General features: G+C 37.1%; 1 protein-coding gene across 5 annotated transcripts in view; it reads right to left on the bottom strand.

The window, feature by feature from the left end:
- Positions 1–22445, bottom strand: part of SLC9B2 (solute carrier family 9 member B2) — a 65209-nt gene that overhangs the window by 40457 nt on the left and 2307 nt on the right. For 4 of the 5 annotated variants that reach the window (XR_002733286.2, XM_023220115.2, XM_023220114.2 and 1 more), the window contains exons 2-4: positions 12282–12413; positions 11135–11315; positions 3306–3476 (exon numbers count right to left, since the gene is read on the bottom strand). Coding sequence is in view for 4 of the 5 variants with exons in the window: in XM_023220115.2 (XP_023075883.1) it covers positions 3306–3476; positions 11135–11315; positions 12282–12371 (442 nt within the window). In the remaining variant the exon portion in view is untranslated. Of the gene's footprint in view, positions 1–3305; positions 3477–10785; positions 10842–11134; positions 11316–12281; positions 12414–22445 lie in introns of those variants that run through there. The other variant, XM_023220117.2, reaches the window with a different exon arrangement.

Here is a 22445-nt window from a genome sequence, read left to right on the forward strand (position 1 = left end):
GTCTAGAACAACAGTCTTCAACATAGGTTGCATATTAGAATCATCTGGAGGGCTTTTTAAAACTTCTGATGTCCAGGCCATACCATATTCCATTTCAATTAATTCAGAATCTCTGGAGTAAGATCTAGGCATCAGCTTCTTAAAAAATTTTTTTAAAATTTTTTTTTAATTTAAAAATTTTAAAAATTTAAATTTTTTTTAATTTAATTAAAAAAATTTTTTTTTTTTATTTTTTGAGAAGGAGTCTCTCTCTGTCGCCAGGCTGGAGTGCAGTGGCGCAATTTCAGCTCACTGCAACCTCTGCCTTCTGGGTTCAAGTGATTCTCCTGCCTCAGCCTCTTGAGTAGCTGGGGCTACAGGTGCATGCCAACCATGCCTGGCTAATTTTTTGTATTTTTAGTAGAGACAGGGTTTCACCATGTTGGGCAGGATAGTCTTGATCTCCTGACCTCATGATCCACCTGCCTCGACCTCCCAAAGCATCAGCTTTTTAAAGACAGGTGATTCCTGGCCTGGCATGGTGGCTCACACCTGTAATCCCAGCACTTTAGGAGGCCAAGATACGAGAATTGCTTGAGCCCAGGAGTTCAAGACCTGCTAAGCAACAAAGTGAGACCCCATCTCTACAAAAACCAAAAAGGTGTAGGGGCATGTGCCTGTAGTCCCAGCTACTGGGCAGGCTGAGGCAGGAAGACTGTTTGGGCCCAGGAGGTTGAGGATGCAGTGAGCCATGATTGTGCAACTGCATTCCACCCTGGGCAAATGAGACCCTGCCTCAAAAACAAAACAGAACAATGAACGAGAGATTCTTATGAGCAGCCAAGTTCTAGAATGAATGATCTTGCTACATAAAATGTGATCTTAGAGCTTAGAAATGCAGAATCTCAGACCATGAAGACCTACTTAATTAGAATTTGTATTTTAACAAATTCCAAGGTCATCCTCTGTACAGTGAAGTTTGAGAGTCACTAATTTTGATACAAGGGTCAGCAAAAATGTTCTGCAAAGTGCCAATGAATATCTTAGGCTTTGTGGGCCATAAAGTCTCTGTTAGAACTTCACAACTCTGCCAGCATAATGCAAAGCAGACATAGACAATATGCAAACAAATAAACGTGGGTGGGCTCCAGTTAATATTAATTTATAAAGAGAAGTAGTCTGCCAACCCTTTATCCTAGCATATAGGCATATTTAGAAACAATTCCTTTTAACAATAATTCAATTAATAACATTAGAGAACAAAAAGCACCTATGAGAAATAATATGAATTAAGTGGAATACCTTTAGTTTTACCTAAAATTAGAAATACATTGAGAAATGGGGCATAGTAAGAGATAAATAATTCTACTTCTTTTTATATTTAACTTTAACTACTGACCACAAGTTCAAAAGCAGATACCTTTGGTGTATGTTAGCGAATCCTGATTGTTCTTACTCATACAGCTAACAGAAAGAAAGAAAAAAAACTGTTCAGGAAATGTGTGCAAATATATATGCAAGTATGAAAGGCAGGTGGTTTTTTACTAAAACTGGGTGATTAATAAATCTGTTAGAAATGAACACAAAATGCCTCTGTGGTAAACAAATTTTATAATGCAGAATTCTTTGAAGACACATTAAAAGTATCACATCTAGTTTTAAGACTAATTTGTATATGTGTTTTGTTTGGGCAGTTCTCATTGCCTCTGGAAGAGTATTTTCAGCTATGTCTTTAAGAATCATGGTATTTTATTTCATTTTTATATTTTTTGAGATGGAGTCTCGCTCTTGTCACCCAGGCTAGAGTACAGTGGTGCGATCTCGGCTCACTGCAACCTCCACCTCCCAGGTTTAAGTGATTCTCCTGCCTCAGCCTCCCAAGTAGCTGCGGTTACAGGCACCCACCACCACGCCCAGCTAAGTTTTTTTATTTTTAGTAGAGATGGAGTTTCACCATGTTGGCCAGGCTGGTCTTGAACTCCTGACCTCAGGTGATCCGCTCGCTTTGGCCTCCCAAAGTGCTGGGATTACAGGCGTGAGCCACCATGCTCGGCCAATATTATATTTTAAATATACCCAATGGTGTGCTGGTAAATGCTTAACAAGTAGCTTGCCAAAAAAGTATGCATTTTATATAGGCACATACATTATTAAATTTTACTGATATAAAGGATGTGCAGCACATAGTTTACAAATATACAGCCATCTTCACTGTAAATTCTATATAGCCAATTTATTCTCCCAGAATATTTTCACTGCTGTTTGTCAAAATTCTGTGTCCATAACCAACGATGGCTGCAGTTCTACCAAGATTTGACAGAATCAGACTACAAATAAATGGTTGCATACTATCTGATTCAGCAAAGAAGTCACATATCATGTGACTTGCAAGTCACTTGTGACAAGCAAGTGCAGTGTCACTGTGAATGCTGGCTGATATTTTTGCTTATATTAATGAATAACATGAAAATGAAACAATAAAAATACATGTCAGAACTTCACTCTGTCAATGACATAAGTAACTTATACTATGACAAACTTTGATTTGTATCATTTGCTGACTTTTTTGCTGTTGTTGTTACAGATACTTATACCATGGCCAATTTTAAGCTACAACATGATGTCACTGAAAGTGGAGTTGGGCACACCATTATGTAGTACTTCCATAATCTCAAGAGCATAGGTGAGGGGAAATAGAGTAAAACATTAGGAAGTCTTCAGTGTTGAGCACTGAATGCTTGTTTTTAATGTCAGTTATTTAATTATATATATATATATTTTTATAAATATATATAAATTTTTATAATATATATATTTTTTTTAAATTTATTTTTTATTTTTTATTTTTTATTTTTGAGACAAGGTCTCTTTCTGTTGCCCAGATTGGAGTGTAATGATGCAATCATGGCAGCCTCGATCTCCCGGGTTCAATCAATCCTCCCACCTCAGCCTCCTGAGTAGCTGGGACTACAGGTGCACATCACCATGGCCAGCTAATTTTTGTATTTTTTTGTAGAGACAGGGTTTCACCATGTTTGGCCTGGCTGGTCTCAAACTCCAAAGCTCAAGCAATCTGCCTACCTTGGCCTCCCAAAGTGCTGGGATTACAGGTGTGAGCCACAGCACCTGGGCCCGGATAATTTAATTTTTTAAACTGCCATGTTTAACAACTGGATCACAGGACTCCTCAAAATTTAACAATTGGTTTTTGGCTCCAGCATGGCAAATACAGAAATATTTTATTCCTTTATTTCCCAATGCTTTCCAAACTATTCTTTTTAAAATATGGTTTACTCTGGAGAAAACAGGAAACAATCAGCACTTACCAAGAAGAGAAGGCAGTGGAGGCAATGTAGGTAACTTAATAAGCCCCAAAAGTTTACCTCCAATGATGGCACAATAGAATAGGATTATAATTCCAAATAGGTTTCCTCCAGGAAGACATTCACTGCCAGTAATTGACCAAACTACAGCCCACAGAAGAACAATGATGGTAACTGAAATAAACCAGGAATACTAGTTACTATCAGTAAGTTGTCACATGGAGGTTTTGACAAAATCTAAAATAATTTGTAAAAATAAATACTGAATGAAAATGCAAATATTTATAATCATGTTTAATCTTTAAAGAGTATCAGTAAGATGAACAACTGGGTAACTGCCAACATCTTAAGAAATCGCATATTAACAGTACTTTTGAATCTGCCCATGTGCCCCTCCCCATCCATCTCCCTTTATACTGCCAGAAGGAACCATTATTTTGACTTTTTCCCCATTCACTTTTTTCTCTATAATTTTAACAAAAATATGTTATTTAGTTCTGTCTTGAATTAGACATCAGTTTCTTTTTTTTTATAGTCAATATTTGTTTAGAATTACCTACAAAGTTACCTTTTCTGAAATCATCATTCATTATGGCATCTCAAACTTTTCTTTTTTTTTTTTTTTTTTGTTTTGAAACAGGGTCTCCTGCTGTAACCCAGGCTGGAGTGCAGTGGCACAATCATGGCTCACTACAGCCTCAACCTCCCAGGTTCAAGCGATCCTCCTGCCTCAACCTCTCACATAGCTTGGACTACAGGTGTGTGCCACCATGCCTGGCTAATTTCTTAAAAATGTTTTAGTGGAGACAGGGTTTCATCATTTTACCCAGGCTGGTCTCGAAGTCTTGCGCTCAAATGATCCTCCTGTCTCAGCCTCCCAAAGTGCTGGGATTACTGGTGTGAACCATCTCATCCAGCCTCAAATTTTTCATCTGGGACAATTATCCTGCTGCCTAAAGTATTTCCTTTAGGAAAAGAATTTCTATAAGAATGTGAAATAGGCCAGGCATGGTGGTTTATGCCTGTCCCATCACTTTAGGAGGTCAAGGCAGGAGGATTGCTCAAGCTCCAAGTTCGAAACCAGCCTGAGCAACATAGTGAGACCTCATCTCTACTAAAGTATAAAAATTAGCTGGGTATGGTGGTGGGCATCTGTAATCTCAGCTACTTGGGAAGCTGAGGCAAGAGGATCCCTTGAGCCCAGAAGTTCAAGGATGCAGTGAGCTACGACTGCACCACAGCATTCTAGTCTGCATTACACAGCGATATCCTGCCTCAAAAAAAAAAAAAAAAAAAAGAGAAATGTTTCCCTGTTTGAAAAGTTGTGTTTTACAAAACTGTGCACTGAAAATTGAAAACTTTATGGGAAAAAGAGAGTTGGGGCAGACCACTCAAAACTGGTGACCAAAGCACTAAGAAAAACCAAAACAATCCTAGTAAGAGTCTTAGCACAAATGAATCTACACACTGACACTTGTGTCTGACACAAGCGGTCTGTCATGGAAATTCTTGAGGGTATTTTCTTTAAACAGAGAGTAGTTCCATCAAAATCTGATCCATATTTTAGCCCTCTGCCTCAATATAATAAATTTCAACAAAAGGAAAAGCGTTGGCAGCTACTTTACCTCAGCTTATACTCTCAGTCGCTTCATCCACATGTGTTCTGTTAGATAACTTAATGTTGTAGAATGTTTGAGTCCTTGAAGCCCCTAAACCAGCTACTAATTGCATGAAAAGTCAGTACTTCCACAGAGGTTTCATTGTTTAAAAGGTCCTCATGCAGGGAAGACTTTATCTTTAATTGTAAGAAAGCATATATATGGTCTTTTTTTCCCCAGTTCACTTTGCCTTCACTTGCTATTGCTTGATGATACAAAATATTAATGGGCCAGGAAAAATTATATATAAAACTGCAAATTCCATACACTCTAACACAATTCTCCTATTTACCATTGCATATGAGCTAATTCATGATACAGAAACACTCTGTATCACAGCATGCTGTATTTCTCAGGAGGATCTGTTGTAGTAAATTCTTAGTTTCATTGTCTGGAATTATCTTTATCCTCATTCTTAAAAGATAGTTTTGCTAGGTATACCTCAGTTTTATGTTAAATTCTAGGTTGAGTGTTATTGTCTCTCCATTCCTTGAAAATACTATTCCTTGGTTTTCTGGTTTTGAAGAACCTAATTTCAGCTTTTTAAAGGAATTCTTTTTCCTTGTTTTTAACATCTTCACTTTTTCTTTGGTTTTCCTTTCAGTATAATGTGTTTAGGTGGGACTTCCTTTTGTTTTGCTTAAGATTTATGCTTTTTTTAAAAAATCAGTTCTGGAAAATTCTTAGCCTTTATTTCTTCAAAGATTTCCTCTTCCCCATTCTCTTTTTCTATGTTGCTAACCCTAGTTTTCATATTTTTCATCTTTGTGTGTACTGCATTCTAGATAATCTCTTCAGATTTATTCACCTGTTCACCATTGTTTTCACTTAATCTGCTGCCTAATTTGACCACTGAGTTTTTAATTTCAATTGCTATCCTGTATCTTTCATTTCTAGAAGTTCAAGTTTGTTCTTCTTCAAATCTATTCATTTTTTAAATAGTTACTTGTTTTGTACTCATGTTTTCTAATTTTTTAACTTATTTATATACATAAATGTGTTATATTCTATTTTCTGATAATGCACATATTTGAAATGTTTCCTTTCACATGTTGCATTTTTTTTTTTTTTCCCAATAATGAGCTCTCCCTTGGAACTTTGTCTAAAATTAAACTTTTTAGTTTGTCTTTTGCAACAGTGAGCTCTCCCTTGGAACTGTGTCCAACTTGGTTGAAGCCTTAGGCTGAATGAGTTTTCCCAGATGGGAAATGAATTTACTTCTACCATGTACTTAAAAGCTTACCATCCGAGACCATCTGAAAATGTCTGAAAATAGACACATTTTCAAATTGAATTTTTTCTGTGAAATTGGAGACAAATCAGGATGAAGTTAAACATTTTTTTTGGAGACTCCACATCTGCCCCAGCCAGCAACCACAGTTGAGACAGGTTGAGTCACAGGCCCCATCTGCAGAACGGGTTTACCTCAAATTTGGCGTTACACTGGGTTTCCACTTTATGTGGGTGAAGGAGAATGCTTTTTCCTGTTAGACTTCTCTCAACCTGGGCAGGCGCTAGCTTAGCCTCCTGTGCTCCCAGTGCTCTCAAAATCCATCTCAAGTTCCCTGAGGTTTGGTAGAAACCTGCAGGGTGGGGCCACCTTGACTGCTTATTGACCTCTGTTACTTACACTTTGGTTTTGGTGTCTGATGATTCCCTGTTTTCTTGACAGATCATTTCAAAAGACTTAAAATATTTTTTCAGATGCTTTCCTTGGTTTGTGACAAGATTGTTCATTGAGTCTTATCTACCATACTGACTGAATTCAATGTCCCTTTTCCTAAACCCTCACAGAATTGTTACAGATTTTCTAGGCTTATGATACGACTGCAGTGGAATACCTAAGGGACTTTTGGTATTTCCCAATTAGCTACAAGGGTTGACATTTCTATGTGATATGAGAAGTAGAATGGAAAAGCAGGATTTGCCGGCTATTATACTAAATTCTACTTTGTCATAGCATAAACTTAAGCTAAATTCAGCAAGGTAGAATTAAATGTTTTCTCTTTTCAGCTGCATGCCTGTAATCCCAGCACTTTGGGAGGCCGAGGCAGGCGGATCACGAGGTCAGGAGTTCGAGACCAGCCTGACCAACATGGTGAAACCCTGTCTCTACTAAATACAAAAATTAGCCGGGCATGGTAGCACGTGCCTGTAATCCCAGCTACTCAGGAGGCTGAGGAAAGAGAATCACTTGAACCCAGGAGGCAGAGCTTGCAGTGAGCTGCTGAGATCGAGCCATTGCACTCCAGCCTGGGTGACAGAGTGAGACTCCATCTCAAAAAGAAAAAAAAAAAAAAGAGTTTTCTCTTTTCTACTTCAAGACTATTAAAAAAATCTCTAACTCTCTTTCCCTATGCCTTACCTGAAATACAGTTGTAAATACATAGCAAATGGTATGTCTATAAGGTTTCTCTAAATCATGTTTAAATCAGTTAACAATTTACTTCTCATTTATGATTATGGAAAACCACAAATTTTCACATGTAAGATTTACTTATTTTATTTTATTTTTTGAGACAGTTTCACTCTTGTCACCCAGGCTGCAGTACAATGGCACGGGCTCACTGCAACCTCCGCCTCCCAGGTTCAAGTGAGTCTCCTGTCTCAGCATCCCAAGTAGCTGGAATTACAGGTACCCGCCACCATGCCCGGCTAATTTTTTGTATTTTTAATAGAGATGAGGTTTCACTATGTTGGCCAGGCTGGTCTTGAACTCCTGACCTCGTGATCCACCTGCCTTGGCCTCCCAAAGTACTGGGATTACAGGCGTGAGCCACTGCGCCCAGCCTACTTTTTAAGAAGAATACTGATATATACTGCATAGGCACAGGAAAGAATATAGGACAAAAGTCGTCTTGTAAACTTCTGGAACAGAAAAACAGAAAAATAAGTGATGAGATGTTTATCTACCATGAACCTCATTTTTCAGGCTGCTTTAAGAACAATTATATATTTTTAAAAAATGAGTCCCAAAATTACATTATTCATTTTTACTCTTTTCTTATGTCGGTCCATATCTGTTTCATTGTAAATGTTTTAACTATAAATAGGCCACATTTTGAATAATAAAAGTTTAAAAAAATAATAAAAAGAACAGAAAAGGTATTCAATTATCTGTTGTCTTATCATGTAGTGTATATTTTCGGATTGTGGTTTTCTGTACATGTTCTAAGTTTGAGATTTTCTTCCATGCTTAGTTAAGTAACCTCACTTGGTTTCATTAAAAACACATCTAGAGCCCAAAGTATAAAATATTATGCTTGGCTTTCATTGTCCCAGATGATAATGGTAAACATGTCTTTCAGAGCCCACAAAGTATAACTATGGAGTTGAGTCTCATTTTTCAGTAAACATACATGGACATTCATATATTTATTTCAATGATGCTATTATTCCTCAACACAATTTTTTTTGAAATTGTCTTTAAATTTGCCTTGAAAGGCAAATTTAGTAAGACATAAAACTATGAAACTATTAGAAAAAAACATAAGAAAAAAGCTCCATGACACTGGTTTGAGCAGTAACTTTTTGGATATGACTCCAAAAATACAGGCAACAAAAGCAAAAACAGACAAACCAGATTACACCAAACTAAAAAGCTTCTGCACAGCAAACAATCCACAGAGTGAAGAGACAACCTATAGCCTGGGAGAGAACAGTTGCAAACCATGTACCTTGCAAGGAGTTAATGTCCAGAATATAAAAGGAACTCAAAAAACTCAATAGCAGGAAAACAAATAATCCAATTTAAAATGGGCGAAGGACTTGAATTTTTCAAAAGAAGACATACAAATGGCCAACAGGTATAGGAAAAAATGTTCAACATTTCACCTCATGCCTATCAGGATGGCTATTATCAAAAAGACAAAAGATAACAAGGGGTTGGCAAGGATGTAGAGAAAAGGTAACTCTGTGCACTGTTGGTAGGAATGTAAATTAATACCACCATTATGGAAAGTGGTATGGAGAGTCCTCAAAAAAGTAAAAATAGTACCACCATATGATCTGGCAATCCCATTACTAGGTATGTATCCAAAGGAAATGAAATCAGTATGTTGAAGAGATGTCTGCACTCCCAAGTTTACTGCAGTACTATTTACAATAGCCAAGATATGGAATCAACCTAAGTGTCCAACAATGAATGACTGGATAAAGAAAATATGGTGTATATACACAATGACCTGTTTTTCAGTCATAAAAAAGAATGAAATCCTGTCATTTGCAACAACGTGGATGAACCTGGAGGATATTATGCTAAGTGAAATAAGCCAGGCACAGAAAGACAAATATTACACAATCTCACTCATATGTAGAATCTAAAAAAGTTGTTCTTATGGAAATAGTAAATAGAACAGTGATTACCAGGGACTGGGGAGGGGAGGAGCTTGGGGTTATGGGGAGAGAGTGGTCAACAAGTACAAAGTGATAATTAGATAGGAAGAGTAGTTTGTTCTGTACCACAGCAATGTGACTATAGTCAGGAATAAGGTATTGTATACCTTAAAACAGAAGATTTTCTATGTTCTCACCATGAAGAAACGATAAATGCTTCAGGTGGTAGATATGCTAATTAGCTAGATTTGATCATTATACAATATATAAATGTATTGAAACATCATATTGTACCCCACAAATATGTACAAATATGTGTCAAAAACAAAAATAAATAAATAATGCTGATGAAGATGGTTATGCTTTTGAACAATTCTTTTTATATTTTGACGTTAAAATTATCTTTATCTTTTGAAAATATGATTTATAAAAGTGAAAAATTGTGGATAGATTCCAGGCATTTAAAAGTTGGCAGGTTAAAACTAGTTTTGCCAGGTGCAGTGGTATATATCTGTAAGAAGCTACTTGGGAAGCTGAGGTGGGAGGATCCCTTGAGCCTGGGAGTTCAAGACCAGCCTGGGCAACATAACAAGATCCTGTCTCCAGGAAAAAAAAGGTTGGGTGGGGGAGGTGAAAGTGGCAGGAAGGCTATGACCAATGCCTTGACATGTAATTTTCTCTAGACTTTAAATGTGAAGATCCATGAAAAAAAAAAAATGTATACACACATGCACATATAACTCAAGTATACTGAGTGATATATATTGGGTTGTTGGTCACAGGATACAAAATTTCAGTTAGACAGGAGGAACAAGGTTAAGAGGTTTATTGTACAACATGAAGACTATAGTTAATAACATTGTATTCTTGAAAAATGCTAAGAGTGAATGTAATGTGTTCTCACCACAAAAAATGATAGCTATGTGACGTAATGCATATGTTAATCAGCTAAAATTAGTAATTCTACTATGTATACATACTTCAAAACATCATGTTGCACATAGCAAATACATACAATTTTATCAATGTAAAAAATAAATTTTAACTGTCAATGAAAAAATATTGTCTTCTTAAAAGAAAACTAATTTGCTTTTATAGATAATTTTCAAATCTCTTCTTTTTTCTACTCTATCACATATCCCCCAGCATACACAGCACAGACACATATAAGCACACAATTCATTTCTGAAGAAAAATAGGGCATAAATGAATCTGAACTTCCATATATTTGTCAAATTGATAGCAGAATAACCTTTGGCTTCCTCCAAAGACCAAATCCATTCCTAAAAGACAAATATATTACAACCCTAAAAATTTGCAAAATAGTGGAGATAAACTCCCAAAGAAAAATCCCCCAAATGTCTTATGTAACAGCAGCTCTACTAAAATAAGCTGAATTGCAAACCAATATTCTTACTTATAAAGTAACAGGATTCATTTGGAAGTATAAATGGGGCTGTGTTTGCTAAAATATTACTTGCATTACTTACCAGTAATAACAACCAACATTTATGTAGTGTTTTAGATAGTCCTAAAGTAATCCTGTGAAATTATTCAGATATAGTAAAGGAAAAGGTCCTTGATCTGTGTTCCTTCCCCCTTCCCACAATGGTGGTGACCACAGTGATCCTGAAAGCCAAGGTGAAGACAGTGGAGCCCTGTTAGTCTAGGTCCTTCCCTTCAATGTGTGGGACAGAGCCACCCATGTGTGTGAATTGTTCACCAACTAGTTTTTATGTGTGGGAGAAGTGAACGTTTTATCTTTTCAACCATATTATTTAGGAATCTGTCATTATAACAACTTCATCTTTTGCCCTCTATTTCTGAATTAATCCTTACCATTTGTTATGACCCTGTCCATTAAACCATGTGGAGGGCAAGCCAGCATTTGTCTCAGCCTTTGTATGTGATTTGCTTCAGTTGGTGTTTCTTGTAGCTTTTTTTCACTGCTTTTCAAAAGGATACTTCCTTCTGTTGGTTCATTTGCATCTATACCTTTGAGGTTCATAACTGTCTCCTCCTGTATTTAAAGTAATTTTAAAAATCCTTAAAACTGTATATATTTTACACATTTTTATAGGTACTGCATCATCACCTTACAAATCAAATTTCTATGACTAGACTCAAGTATAACACTTTGTAGGAAAAACACACAGCTTTATTACTAGCTAATCAGCTTGAAACAAGAATTATGCTAGGAGTATTTAGCACAGTCACTATTTTTAGTACAGGTTGAGTATCACTAATCTGGAAATCTAAAATCTGAAATGCTCCAAAATCTGAAACTTTTTGAGTGCTGACATGACACACAAGTGAAAAATTCCACATCTAAACTCACATGACAGGTAACAATCAAATACAACTTTGTTTCATGTACAAAATTATTTAAAATATTATATAAAATTACCTTCAGATTACCTGTATAAGGTGTATATGAAACATAAATACATTTCCTGTTTAGATTGGGGTTCCATCTGCAAGATATCTCATTAGGTGCATGCAAATATTAAAAAAAAAAAAAGAAATCCAAGACACTTATGGTCCCAAGCATTTCAGATAAGGGATACTCAACCTGTATTATAAATGTCTGGGTCACATAACGTTTTATTACGTTTTGTAATACTGGGTTTTAAAATAAGCATATTTAAGATAAAATTCAGGGCAATAATTGGCACATATACCAAAGTAGTTTAGAAAAAGATAACTATCTGTAATGAAAACCACTTCACATTCATTAATCTACTTGAATTTAAGCAATAAAAAGAAAGGAAGAAACCAAAACCATTCTAGAGATTAGGTCAGAGACACAAAGCATTCCACAGCCTCTCCATTTTTCTAGCCACAGGTAGGGTCAACTGACAATGATGTTAGCTGGGAAAACTGGTAGTCACACCTGCCGTGCACTGTGTGAGTCTGGGGATAGGAGAATTGGTAAATGAGTGGTAGAATATGAAGGAAATACAATTCTGTCACAGCTTAGATTTACCTGTGTTTCTTGATGCATGGAGGGCATGTGATTTATTCCTGTGGATGGTTCTGAATCTTCACATGTAATTCTTTTATCTTCATCCCCCATTATTTATAATTAAGAAGATGACAGAGGGAAGAGGAACGAGATCTGTTTTGAAAGAGTACAGATATAGAGGAGTAATTTGAAAGTCTTTTGATTTCAAAGACTTCGGATTGTACTTATTTTTCACTAAGAATTCTGAATGGAATGGCTAAACTATTTGAAATTAGACTATTCTTAATTTTCAATGGCTGTTGTTGTTGTTTTTTTTTTTTTGCTTGATTCTCATATATTATCATCATTCTTATCTACCTTTTTACTTCTCTTATAAAAGCCTTTGTTAACCAATCACATTTTTATGATTTCTTTCCCATACTGTTTTTTGAGTTATACTTAAAAACATTCCAAGCAATATCAGTGTTAAATTGTCCTCTCTCATGGGCCAACTGGATGAAGTAGGAAGGCTCCAGGTAACTTTCCAATGTTGATATGAGGAATGAGTCACTAAAGGGAAATCTCTGGATTCCATCCTTTTCGGAGAATCTAGAGTCCCTAACTCTTGCCTGGTTCTTATTTCTAAATTAAAGTTTAAAAATACACAATTGACTGAGTAGCCACAATGTCTTAGACACTACGAGAAGTGCTATGATAGTCACTTTTTAGTCACTGTGGGCAATTCAAAGATTACCAAAACACAGTGTTTGTTATCCACCGACTTATCATATACCAGGAAAAATAAATTTATACCAAATAACTAAGAAAACCTTAAGACTACCAATTGGCTCAATAAACACTCACTTCAACCCATTCTCCCTTGGCTTTCCATGCTATACAGGCTACAAGGCAAATGCAGTACTCCAGTTCCTAGCCACTTTTACAGGTAGAGGTGACCATGTGTCACAGTTCTACATATGAGATTTAGGTGGGAGCTTTGGGGGAGGCCTTTAGAGGATAATACTTTGTACTCTTTGTCCTCTAACATTTCCCTTTCTCCTTCCTAGAATGTAGATACAGTGGCTGGAAGGACAGCAGACATCTTTCAAGCATGAGAATAAAAGCCCTCTACTTAGGATAGTAGATAAGTAAGATAGAAGCTGGTTCCTTGTCGACATCTTCCAGTTGCTCCATCAGCCTTGGACTGCCAAGCATTGGGGTAATTGTTTAAACCACTATTAATCAAGTTTTGTCTTCTTTTTTAACTAGTAAGGAAACTTACTCCTAATGCAACAAGTACAATGAGTATCTTGATAGAGGTACACACTACAAACTTGTGGTTGAATCGAAGAGAAAATTATGTAAGAGAAGGGAAAATCTAATTCAACACATATCAAAGTGCCTAATGTGTTCCAGGCACTATGCTAGACATAAAGACAAGGATGAATTAGACAGGACCCCTCCCTCAAGGAATCATTTTCTCTGTTCAACAAAGTACCAAGAAATTTGCATTTAAAATTTCAAAGAACATCATAATCTTCCTACCACCACCACCATTTTTCCTAATTACAAAACACAATGGTAACCAGAGTGCCATCTCAAAAAAACCTTTAGTTTACTTATTATATATAATTTATAATAAATATGCTTATATAATGATATATATGTATATGTATATATGTTTGTATATATACTTTTTTAAATTAAAAAACTTATTTCAAAATTTAGACTGAGAACATAAAATAAAGTCACTTGACCAGACAATGTTAGACTCAGAGAACACTTGTCTTAAAGGCATGGAGGCAAGAAAGTCAGTGGTGTGTGAGGGGAAACTGCTGGAGCCTGTGGCAGGAGGCTGAGAGTAACGCGAGATCAGGTTTAAGAGTTAGGATATCAGATCTCCAACCACAGCACCTGGCCCTTACCTTCTGAAGTGAATGACCCCAAATATGGTAACAAGATGGGCTGGGTTTGGATTTGGATAAGCCTGAGTCTGAAGTCCATCTCCCTCATATACCAAATTGCTTAACCTCTTTGTGATTAATTCCTTATTTATGAAAGGGAGACAAGAATCGTTCTAACTATGCACAGGTGGCATTCAATAGTGTTGGTTATTGTTAACCACGCATATTCCTTCTTCCTGATTATCATAAGAAGAATCTTTAAGAATTGTTTTGTTTTCCCTATTAAGCAAGACAAAGTCACCTCAATCTTGAAGAATTTACTACTTAATCCCATTGATTTTATTTGGTCATGATTTTTCATCTATTTTTGAGGCCCACTTCTTGATGAGGTGGATGTAACATTCATTTCTTCACCTTTCTCAGTAGGAGAATTACATAGAAATTCTTTGGCAGTATCACTAGAATCATCTCTTTCATCAAATTTTCAAAATCACCCAATTCTGCCACTTACAAAAACTAATTTTAAATAGTCACGAATTAGAAATTATTATTTTTAGTAGACACAAACTATTGGTTAAAATGAAGCCTTTGTGAACAAATTTTATTAATATTATCACGGGGTCCTTTTAAACATAAACAATCACAACTTTGTATGTTATAACATCTGTGGGATTTATATAATTTTACATTCCAAAAAACTTCCCTATTCTCCAATACTCTCAACCACAAATGCCAAAATACTTATACGTGATCAGAAACTACTGCAGAAATAAAGGATAAAATGAAATACCAGTCTTTTAATAAGCCCAGTAAGAGATCTTACAACTAGTCAGCTGTATTTGTTTGCTCTCTGCTGTGTTTCCATTTCTAAAAGACCATTTAAAACGCATGTCTCACTTCAGGAACCCACTTAAATTCAGGAGAATTTCCAAAATGTTAGCTTTACTTAAAGTGACCATGTTCATGGTATTTATTATTCATAGTCATTGGGTCTTGAAATTACAAAAATGACCCTTGAAGGACCATAAAAAATGTCATGAAATTCTTATTAGAAAGTTTTTTCTCTTTACTCAGAGAAGGTTCTTAAGGACTCACTCAGAGCCCATTAACCCTTATTTTGTTTTGTTTGTTTGTTTGATTTTTGAGAGGAAGTCTCCCTCTGTCACCCAGGCTAGAGTACGGTGGCATGATCTTGACCCACTGCAACCTCCACCTCCTGGGTTCAAGAGACTCTCCTGCCTCGGCCTTCTGAGGAGCTGGGATTACAGGTGCCCGCCACCTCGCCTGGCTAATTTTTTTGTATTTTTAGTAGAGATGGGGTTTTGCCATGTCAGCCAGGCTGGTCTCCAAGTCCTGACTTCAGGTGATCCACCCGCCTAGCCCTCCCAAAATGCTGAGATTACAGGCGTGAGCCACCATTCCTGGCCCTTATTTTGAAAACAATTCTAATGACTTTGCTCCTTTGTTTGTCAAACCCTCAGAAGATTAGGTGTTAAATATTAAAATTCAGGAAGAGACCGCTGTGATAGAGGCAAATTGAGAGCAGCATTAGTGACTGATGACAGTGAAAGAGATGAAAAAGACAGCAATCTAAGAGTCATGAAATGTAAGGATACATATCTTTCCACAAGGGATATTTACAGTGTTGGCTTGCCAAGCACCTTTCCCATCACCTTTCTTGGTAACAGCACACTAATTTTCTTTTGTGAACTCCACACCTCCTCTATTCTCCATCCATGTGGTCATGTGAGATTGTCATTCTGACTTCCCCAACCCACGTGCTCCACCAGTGATCCAGGGATGAGGATCATTGACAGCCCTGGTCAATAAGGGAACTCCTTCCTCTTGTTACATTGATGGTTTCAGGCATGAGGACTGAAACATACCTCACCAACGAGAGTCAGCTTTGGGTATTTACTGGAACCTTTGGGAAAGAGCTCTCTGTTGGTGTTGCTAAACCTAGACTTGCTAATGAAAACACTTGTGACACCCAAGAAAGCTCTCCAAAGAATGAAATGATCACAGAGCAAAGAAGATTCTCAATATGGAAAAAGAGGAAAACTCCAAATTAATCACCACATTGTTGGTACATCCAGAAGCAGCTACTTTTGAGTTAGATGAGCCAATAAATTCCTTTCATTAAGACAGTTTGATTTGGGTTTCTGTCACTTGCCACCAAATGAATCCCCAGTAAGAACCTTCATACCTGAATTGGCCCTGAAAGATCTCCTGTATCATAAACAATGTTTGGAAAAGTGATTCTCATACTTGTAGTCCCAGCACTTTAGGGAGCCAAGTCAAGTGGATCACCTGAGGTCAGGAGTTTGAGACCAGCCTGGTCAATGGTGAAACCCCATCTCTACTAAAAATACAAAAAATTAGCTGGGCATGGTGGCAGCCACCTGTAATCCCAGCTACTTGAGGCAGGAGAATCTCTTGAACCTGGGAGATTGTGCCACTCTAGCCCAAGTGAGAGAGTGAGGCTCTGTCCCCCTCTAAAAATAAAAAGAAAAAATTATGTTAGTATATTTTGTGTTTAAAAGGCACTAAAATAGATAGTACAATTTAGAGATTTTGTTTAAACAGAATGTTAAACTAAACAAAAATTTGGTATTTAATAAAATAGGTGTCAGTTGTCCAGAAAATTAATTTAAGTGAAATGCTTTGTTTTTCAAAACAGTGCTGGTAAAACGAAATATTGTATGTAATGAATCTTATTTTCTCAATATATTCATGGAAGTCTTTTAAAATCCCAACATTAAACTACTTCTTTGGTACCAGAGAAGGTTCAAGAGAACTGTTAAGAATTTATCTGAGACACCGGGTGTCTGTGATGGAAAAATTAAGAAGTAGGAGAAATATAGAGAAACTAGATGGTTTCTAAGTAACTAAGAATCATAGATTAATGGAATAATAATAGTTGGGAAGCCCTTTAGAACCGAACTAGGCCTACCTCTTTAATATTTAAATGAAAAAATTAAAGTTTAGAGAAGCTAAATAGTTTTTCTCAACGCAGCCAATATCGGCCTCATAATAAAACTATAAAAGTTTGTATAATGAGATAGTTCTTTAATTTATATCTTTGACTTCATGTCATTTCTACCAAGTCACTGCATTGCATTTTTTAGTTTCTGCTATAATTTGTTTAAAATCCTACTCATATATGCCCACATACACCTGTAAGTTTGAAAACACATGCTGAAAGCAAATGTAAACATTTTTATTTTCTACCTTGCATCATCTTCAGCTTTACACTTTCCCATTTTTACAAATGTTACACAGTTTATTATAAGCAAAAGAGTTATTAATCAATTTAGACTGTACAACATTGGTGGCATGACACATTTTGTTTACATATTTTGAATTATTGGTGCCAGTGTGGTGGCTCATGCCTATAATCACAGTACTTTGGGAGGTCAAAGTAAAAGGCTCTCTTGAATTGAGTTCAGGATGAGCCTGGGCAACATAGCAAAACACTGTCTCCATAAAAAAATTAGAAATTAGCAGGGAATAGTGGTGTGTGCCTGTAGTCCTAGCTACTTGTGAGGCTTAGATGGGAGGACTGCTTTAGCCCTGGAGGTTGAGGCTGCAGTGAGTCATAACTGTGCCACTGCACTCAGCCTGGTTAACAGAATGAGACCCTGTCTCACAAAAAGAAAAATAAATGAAGTATTCATCAATAGACGAAAAGATAACTTGCCATTTAGGCATGTTTTAAGATTCTAAGAATTAAGGAGCTTTTCTTTTTAAAAAATTCCAGTTCAACTGAGATGCTTTGAGAGACTTTTGTGTATCAGAAAATTATACTGAGAACTAGGAAGGCAAGGTATCTTTTAGCTAAGGGGTCCAAAACCCCAGGGCTATGGACTGGTATCACGTGGTCTGTCAGGAACTGGTCCACACAGCAGGAAGTGAGCGGCGGACAGGTGAGCCAGCAAAGCTTCATCGGTATTTACAGCCGCTTGCCATCACTAGCATTACTGCCTGAGCTTCGCCTCCTGTCAGATCAGAAGTAGCATTAGATTCTCATAGGTGTGTGAACCCTATTGTGAGCTGTGCATGTGAGGCATCTAGGTTGCACACTCCTTATGAGAATCTAATGCCTGATGATCTGTTACTGTCTTCCATCACCAACAGAAGGGACCATCTAGTTGCAGGAAAACAAGCTCAGGGCTCCCACTGATTCTATATTATGGTGAGTTGTAAAATTATTTCATTATATATTATAATGTAATAATAACAGAAATAAAGTGCACAATAAATATAATGCACTTGATACCCTCCCAAAGCCATCCCCACCTTCCTGGGTCCAAGGAAAAATTGTCTTCCATGAAACTGGTCCCTGGCGCCAAAATGGTTGAGAACTGCCGTTTTAGATAAACACTAAAAGTGCCTGTATGCAGAAACAAAAGATTTTTTTCTGCTTCTGAATGAAATGAAGATATTGCATTATTTAAACTGATAATCTGTAAATTATATTAGAAAAAACTTGGTCTGTTTCAAATGGCAAAATTTTATAGATCTTATAAATTCAGTAAATAACATGAATTTAGTCAAGGTTCTATGGCTCAAATACAGAATCCAACAGAAGAGTGAGGTCTGGCCTAAGCAAAGGGACTCGGGTGTTATGCCTGTCGTGACTGCCCACTTGCTCATCGGTTAGTAGGTGAAGTGTTTTCTAAAAACACATGCGAAGGCTGCAGGCCATTCATGCCTTTCTCTAGCATACCCAGTATTCAGAGTTTCCTACAGGACTGATTCCCATATTTAGAGACTTCCTTGGCTTAATTTGAACTTTATCTTCTAGTATCAGGGTCATATGCCACCAAACTCATAGAGATATGAAGTTGAAATAAAGTTTTCTTGGCTGGGCATGGTGGCTCACACCTGTAATCCCAGCACTTCGGGAGGCTGAGGTGGGCAGATCCCCTGAGGTCAGGACTTCAAGACCAGCCTGGCCAACATGGTAAAACCCGGTCTCTACTAAACAAATACAAAAATTAGTTGGGCATGGTGTCGGGCACCTGTAATCCCAGTTGGTAGCTGAGGCAGGAGAATCGTTTGAACCTGGGAGGCGGAGGTTGCAGTGAGCCGAGATCAGGCCACTGCACTCCAGCCTGGGCGACAGAGCAAGACTCTGAATAAAAAATAAAAAAAGAAAAAAAAAATTTCCTTAATCTTTTCTCCCCACTTGAAAGAAAACTGTCCTTAAGAGATCAAGAATACATGCAGTTTGATATATGTACCTGTTATGGAAAAAACAGAAAAAAAAATTCCTTTAACAGCAATTGCCTTTGGGAAGGGAAATGGAAGAGGAGTGGCTGGACTTTCATTTTTATTTTCTACATTATTAAGATTTAATAGGATTTTCTTATATAATTTTAAATACTTTTTTTTGAGATGGATTCTCGCTCTGTCACCCAGGCTGGAGTGTAGTGGCATGATCTTGGCTCACTTCAACCTCCGCCTTCTGGGTTCAGGTGATTCTCCTGCCTTGGCCTCCCAAGTAGCTGGGACTAGAGGCATGCGCCACCATGCCTGGCTAATTTTGTATTTTTGTTAGAGATGGGGTTTCACTATGTTGGCCAGAATGGTCTCAAACTCCTGACCTTAAGTGATCCACTGGCCTTGGCCTCCTAAAGTGCTGAGATTAGAGATGTGAGCCACCCTGACCAGCCAAAATTTTAAATACATTTAAAAATAATCTATGCAATTCCCAAAGCTTTAGAGAAAGGAAAATGATATCACATTTCGTGGTAATATTTTTCATAGATATAGTCTGGTGATTTGATTTGAGGTAACTTAATTCCACATGCCACAATTTAAAATCATTTTTTGTAGTTGTGATTTTCAAAGAAGATAAGTAACTGCCTAGAATCACCAATAGCAGTGGTTTTCAAAATTTTCAAGTTCGGTTTTCATTTTTTTTTTTTTTTTTTTTTTTTTTGAGACAGTTTCGCTGTTTTGCCCAGGCTGGAGTACAGTGGAGAGATCTCAGTTCACTGCAACCTCTGCCTTCTGGTTTCAAGCTATTCTCCTGCCTCAGCCTCCCGAGCAGCTGGGATTACAGATGCCGGCCACCATGCCCAGCTAATTTTTCTATTTTTAGTAGAGACGGGGTTTCACCATGTTGGCCAGACTGGTCTCGAATTCCTGACCTCAACATCTGCTGGGATTACAGGTAGAAGCCACTGCACCTGGCCCTGGTCTTTATATCTTTATGTCAAATATCTTCCATCAAATGAAACCTAATCCTTAAATCCTACAAATGGAACGAATTAGGTGGTGCTGCAGGAGCCCTGTCTACTCATCCCTGTTCCTTCTGGCAAGTGAAGCATACTTTGGAAACCATTTCTGTAAAAATGTTTTCACATAGAGAGATATTTGTTAAAAGTTCTCTTTTTCAAATTATCTTACTAATCTAAATGTTTACAAGTACTTTCCGTAATATTCCAGAAGAAATAAAGGAACTATCAACTTGCAAATGTCCATAGGCTCTCAGTCAAGTAAAATAGATTTACTGCTATCATTTCAGTTACTGCTAAAAAACATGGATAAAGACTTTTTATTCTTGCTATTTGCTGCCTGTGATTTGGATAGGCTGTCATTTAAAGGGGTAATCTTATGGAGAATTTACATATATTGCTTGCTATGGTTTGAATGCTTGTGTTCCTCCAAAATTCAGATTTTGGAATGTAACTGCCAAGGTGATGGTATTAAGAGGAGGGTACTTTGGGGAAGTGATTAAGTCACCAGCACTCAACCCTCATGAATGGGACTAGTGCTCTTATAAAAGAGGTCGAAGGGAGCAGCCTAGTCCCTTTGGCTCTTTCCCTTCCACCATCTGCGAACACAGCATTCCTCTCTTCCTCCATGTGCAGAAGACATGGCAAGAAGGCACCATCTTACAAGCAGAGATCAAGTTCATATCAGATATCAAATCTAATTGGCACTTTGATCTTGGACTTCCCAGCCTCCAGAACTGTGAGAAATAAATTTCGATTATTATAAATAATTTACTTTGTGGTATTTTGTTATAGTAACAAAAATGGACTAAGACTTTGCTAGAGTACTCTGGGTTGTATTCATGCCTTTGAAAGTGCATCACTGTGATTGTTCAATACTCTGTAATGATCGCAATAACAACAATCTCCTACCTTTGTGTTCATCCATTCATGTGTTGAACGTATAGGTTCTCAGTCTCATATAGTATTTCTATATAGAACATACAGAAACATTCCAGTTTCTGTATGTGCTGAACAACAGTGATCTAATGCTCATTTCCCAAAAGGAACCCTACCCAGCAACGAGGAATTCAGGAGTAGGGCTTAACATTTTCTTAGACAATTAATTACTAAAATGACTAACAACATTTCCCTGGATGAGAACTACCTTATCTGAAAGACTTAGGTGTATCAAATACATGGAGCCAAGTTAGCAAAGGAAAACAACTGCTATTTTATTTGGTTAACTGATTTAGTAATTCCATTGACTCATGAAGCAAAATACTACATAATGAGATAAGAATAAAAGGAAATTACCCCTATATAAGAAGGGACCCAATACTTGTTTTCATTCTTTCTATTCTCTCCCCTCACCAAAGTGAAACAGATTTAGTAAAAGTTTAAAACATTATTTCTAGATCCACTAAAATCAGAATCTACAGAGACTGAATCTATCCCAAGTGGGACAGACATGACTTACTGCCCGTCTAAATGCCAAGTGTTCAGGTATGCCAGCAGGTTCCTTCCCCAGCCACAGGGATAAGTCACGATTGGTGTAAATCAATCTCTGTAACACCATTCCTCTTTGCCACTAATTGGCTAAGGACTGAGCATGATTCATTTCTTGCCATTGGAATTTGTAGGCAAGATTATTGGGGCACATTATATAAGATTTTCCTTCTTAATAAAGACAGAGAGAGAGGAGGAAAATCCTCTCCTCTTTTTGTCTTTAAATGACCAGGTGAAGAGGCAAGGGAAGTTGGGATTGTGGATGGGTTTCTTGGGACAATTCTAGCAGCTATCATTCACCCATGAAGAAAAGTCAAGATTAGCTGAAGACAGAAAGCAACCTAGAGCCCCGATATTATTGAGCTACTGAACAAACCCTGGACCCACCTACCTTCAAACATCTTCGTGTATGAGAACAATAAGTCTGTATTTTTGAAGGGAGTTTTGGCTGAATATCCTGTTACTTGCAGCCAAAAGCATCCTAACCAATATAACAGGTGATTTTGTTGCAGAACCATCCCTGAGAAGCCCTGATGAACGCGGTGATGAGGAACCTCTGTCTTATAAAC

The sequence above is a fragment of the Piliocolobus tephrosceles genome, chromosome 3, assembly GCF_002776525.5.
Source record: "Piliocolobus tephrosceles isolate RC106 chromosome 3, ASM277652v3, whole genome shotgun sequence".
Classification (NCBI taxonomy): Eukaryota; Metazoa; Chordata; class Mammalia; order Primates; family Cercopithecidae; genus Piliocolobus; species Piliocolobus tephrosceles.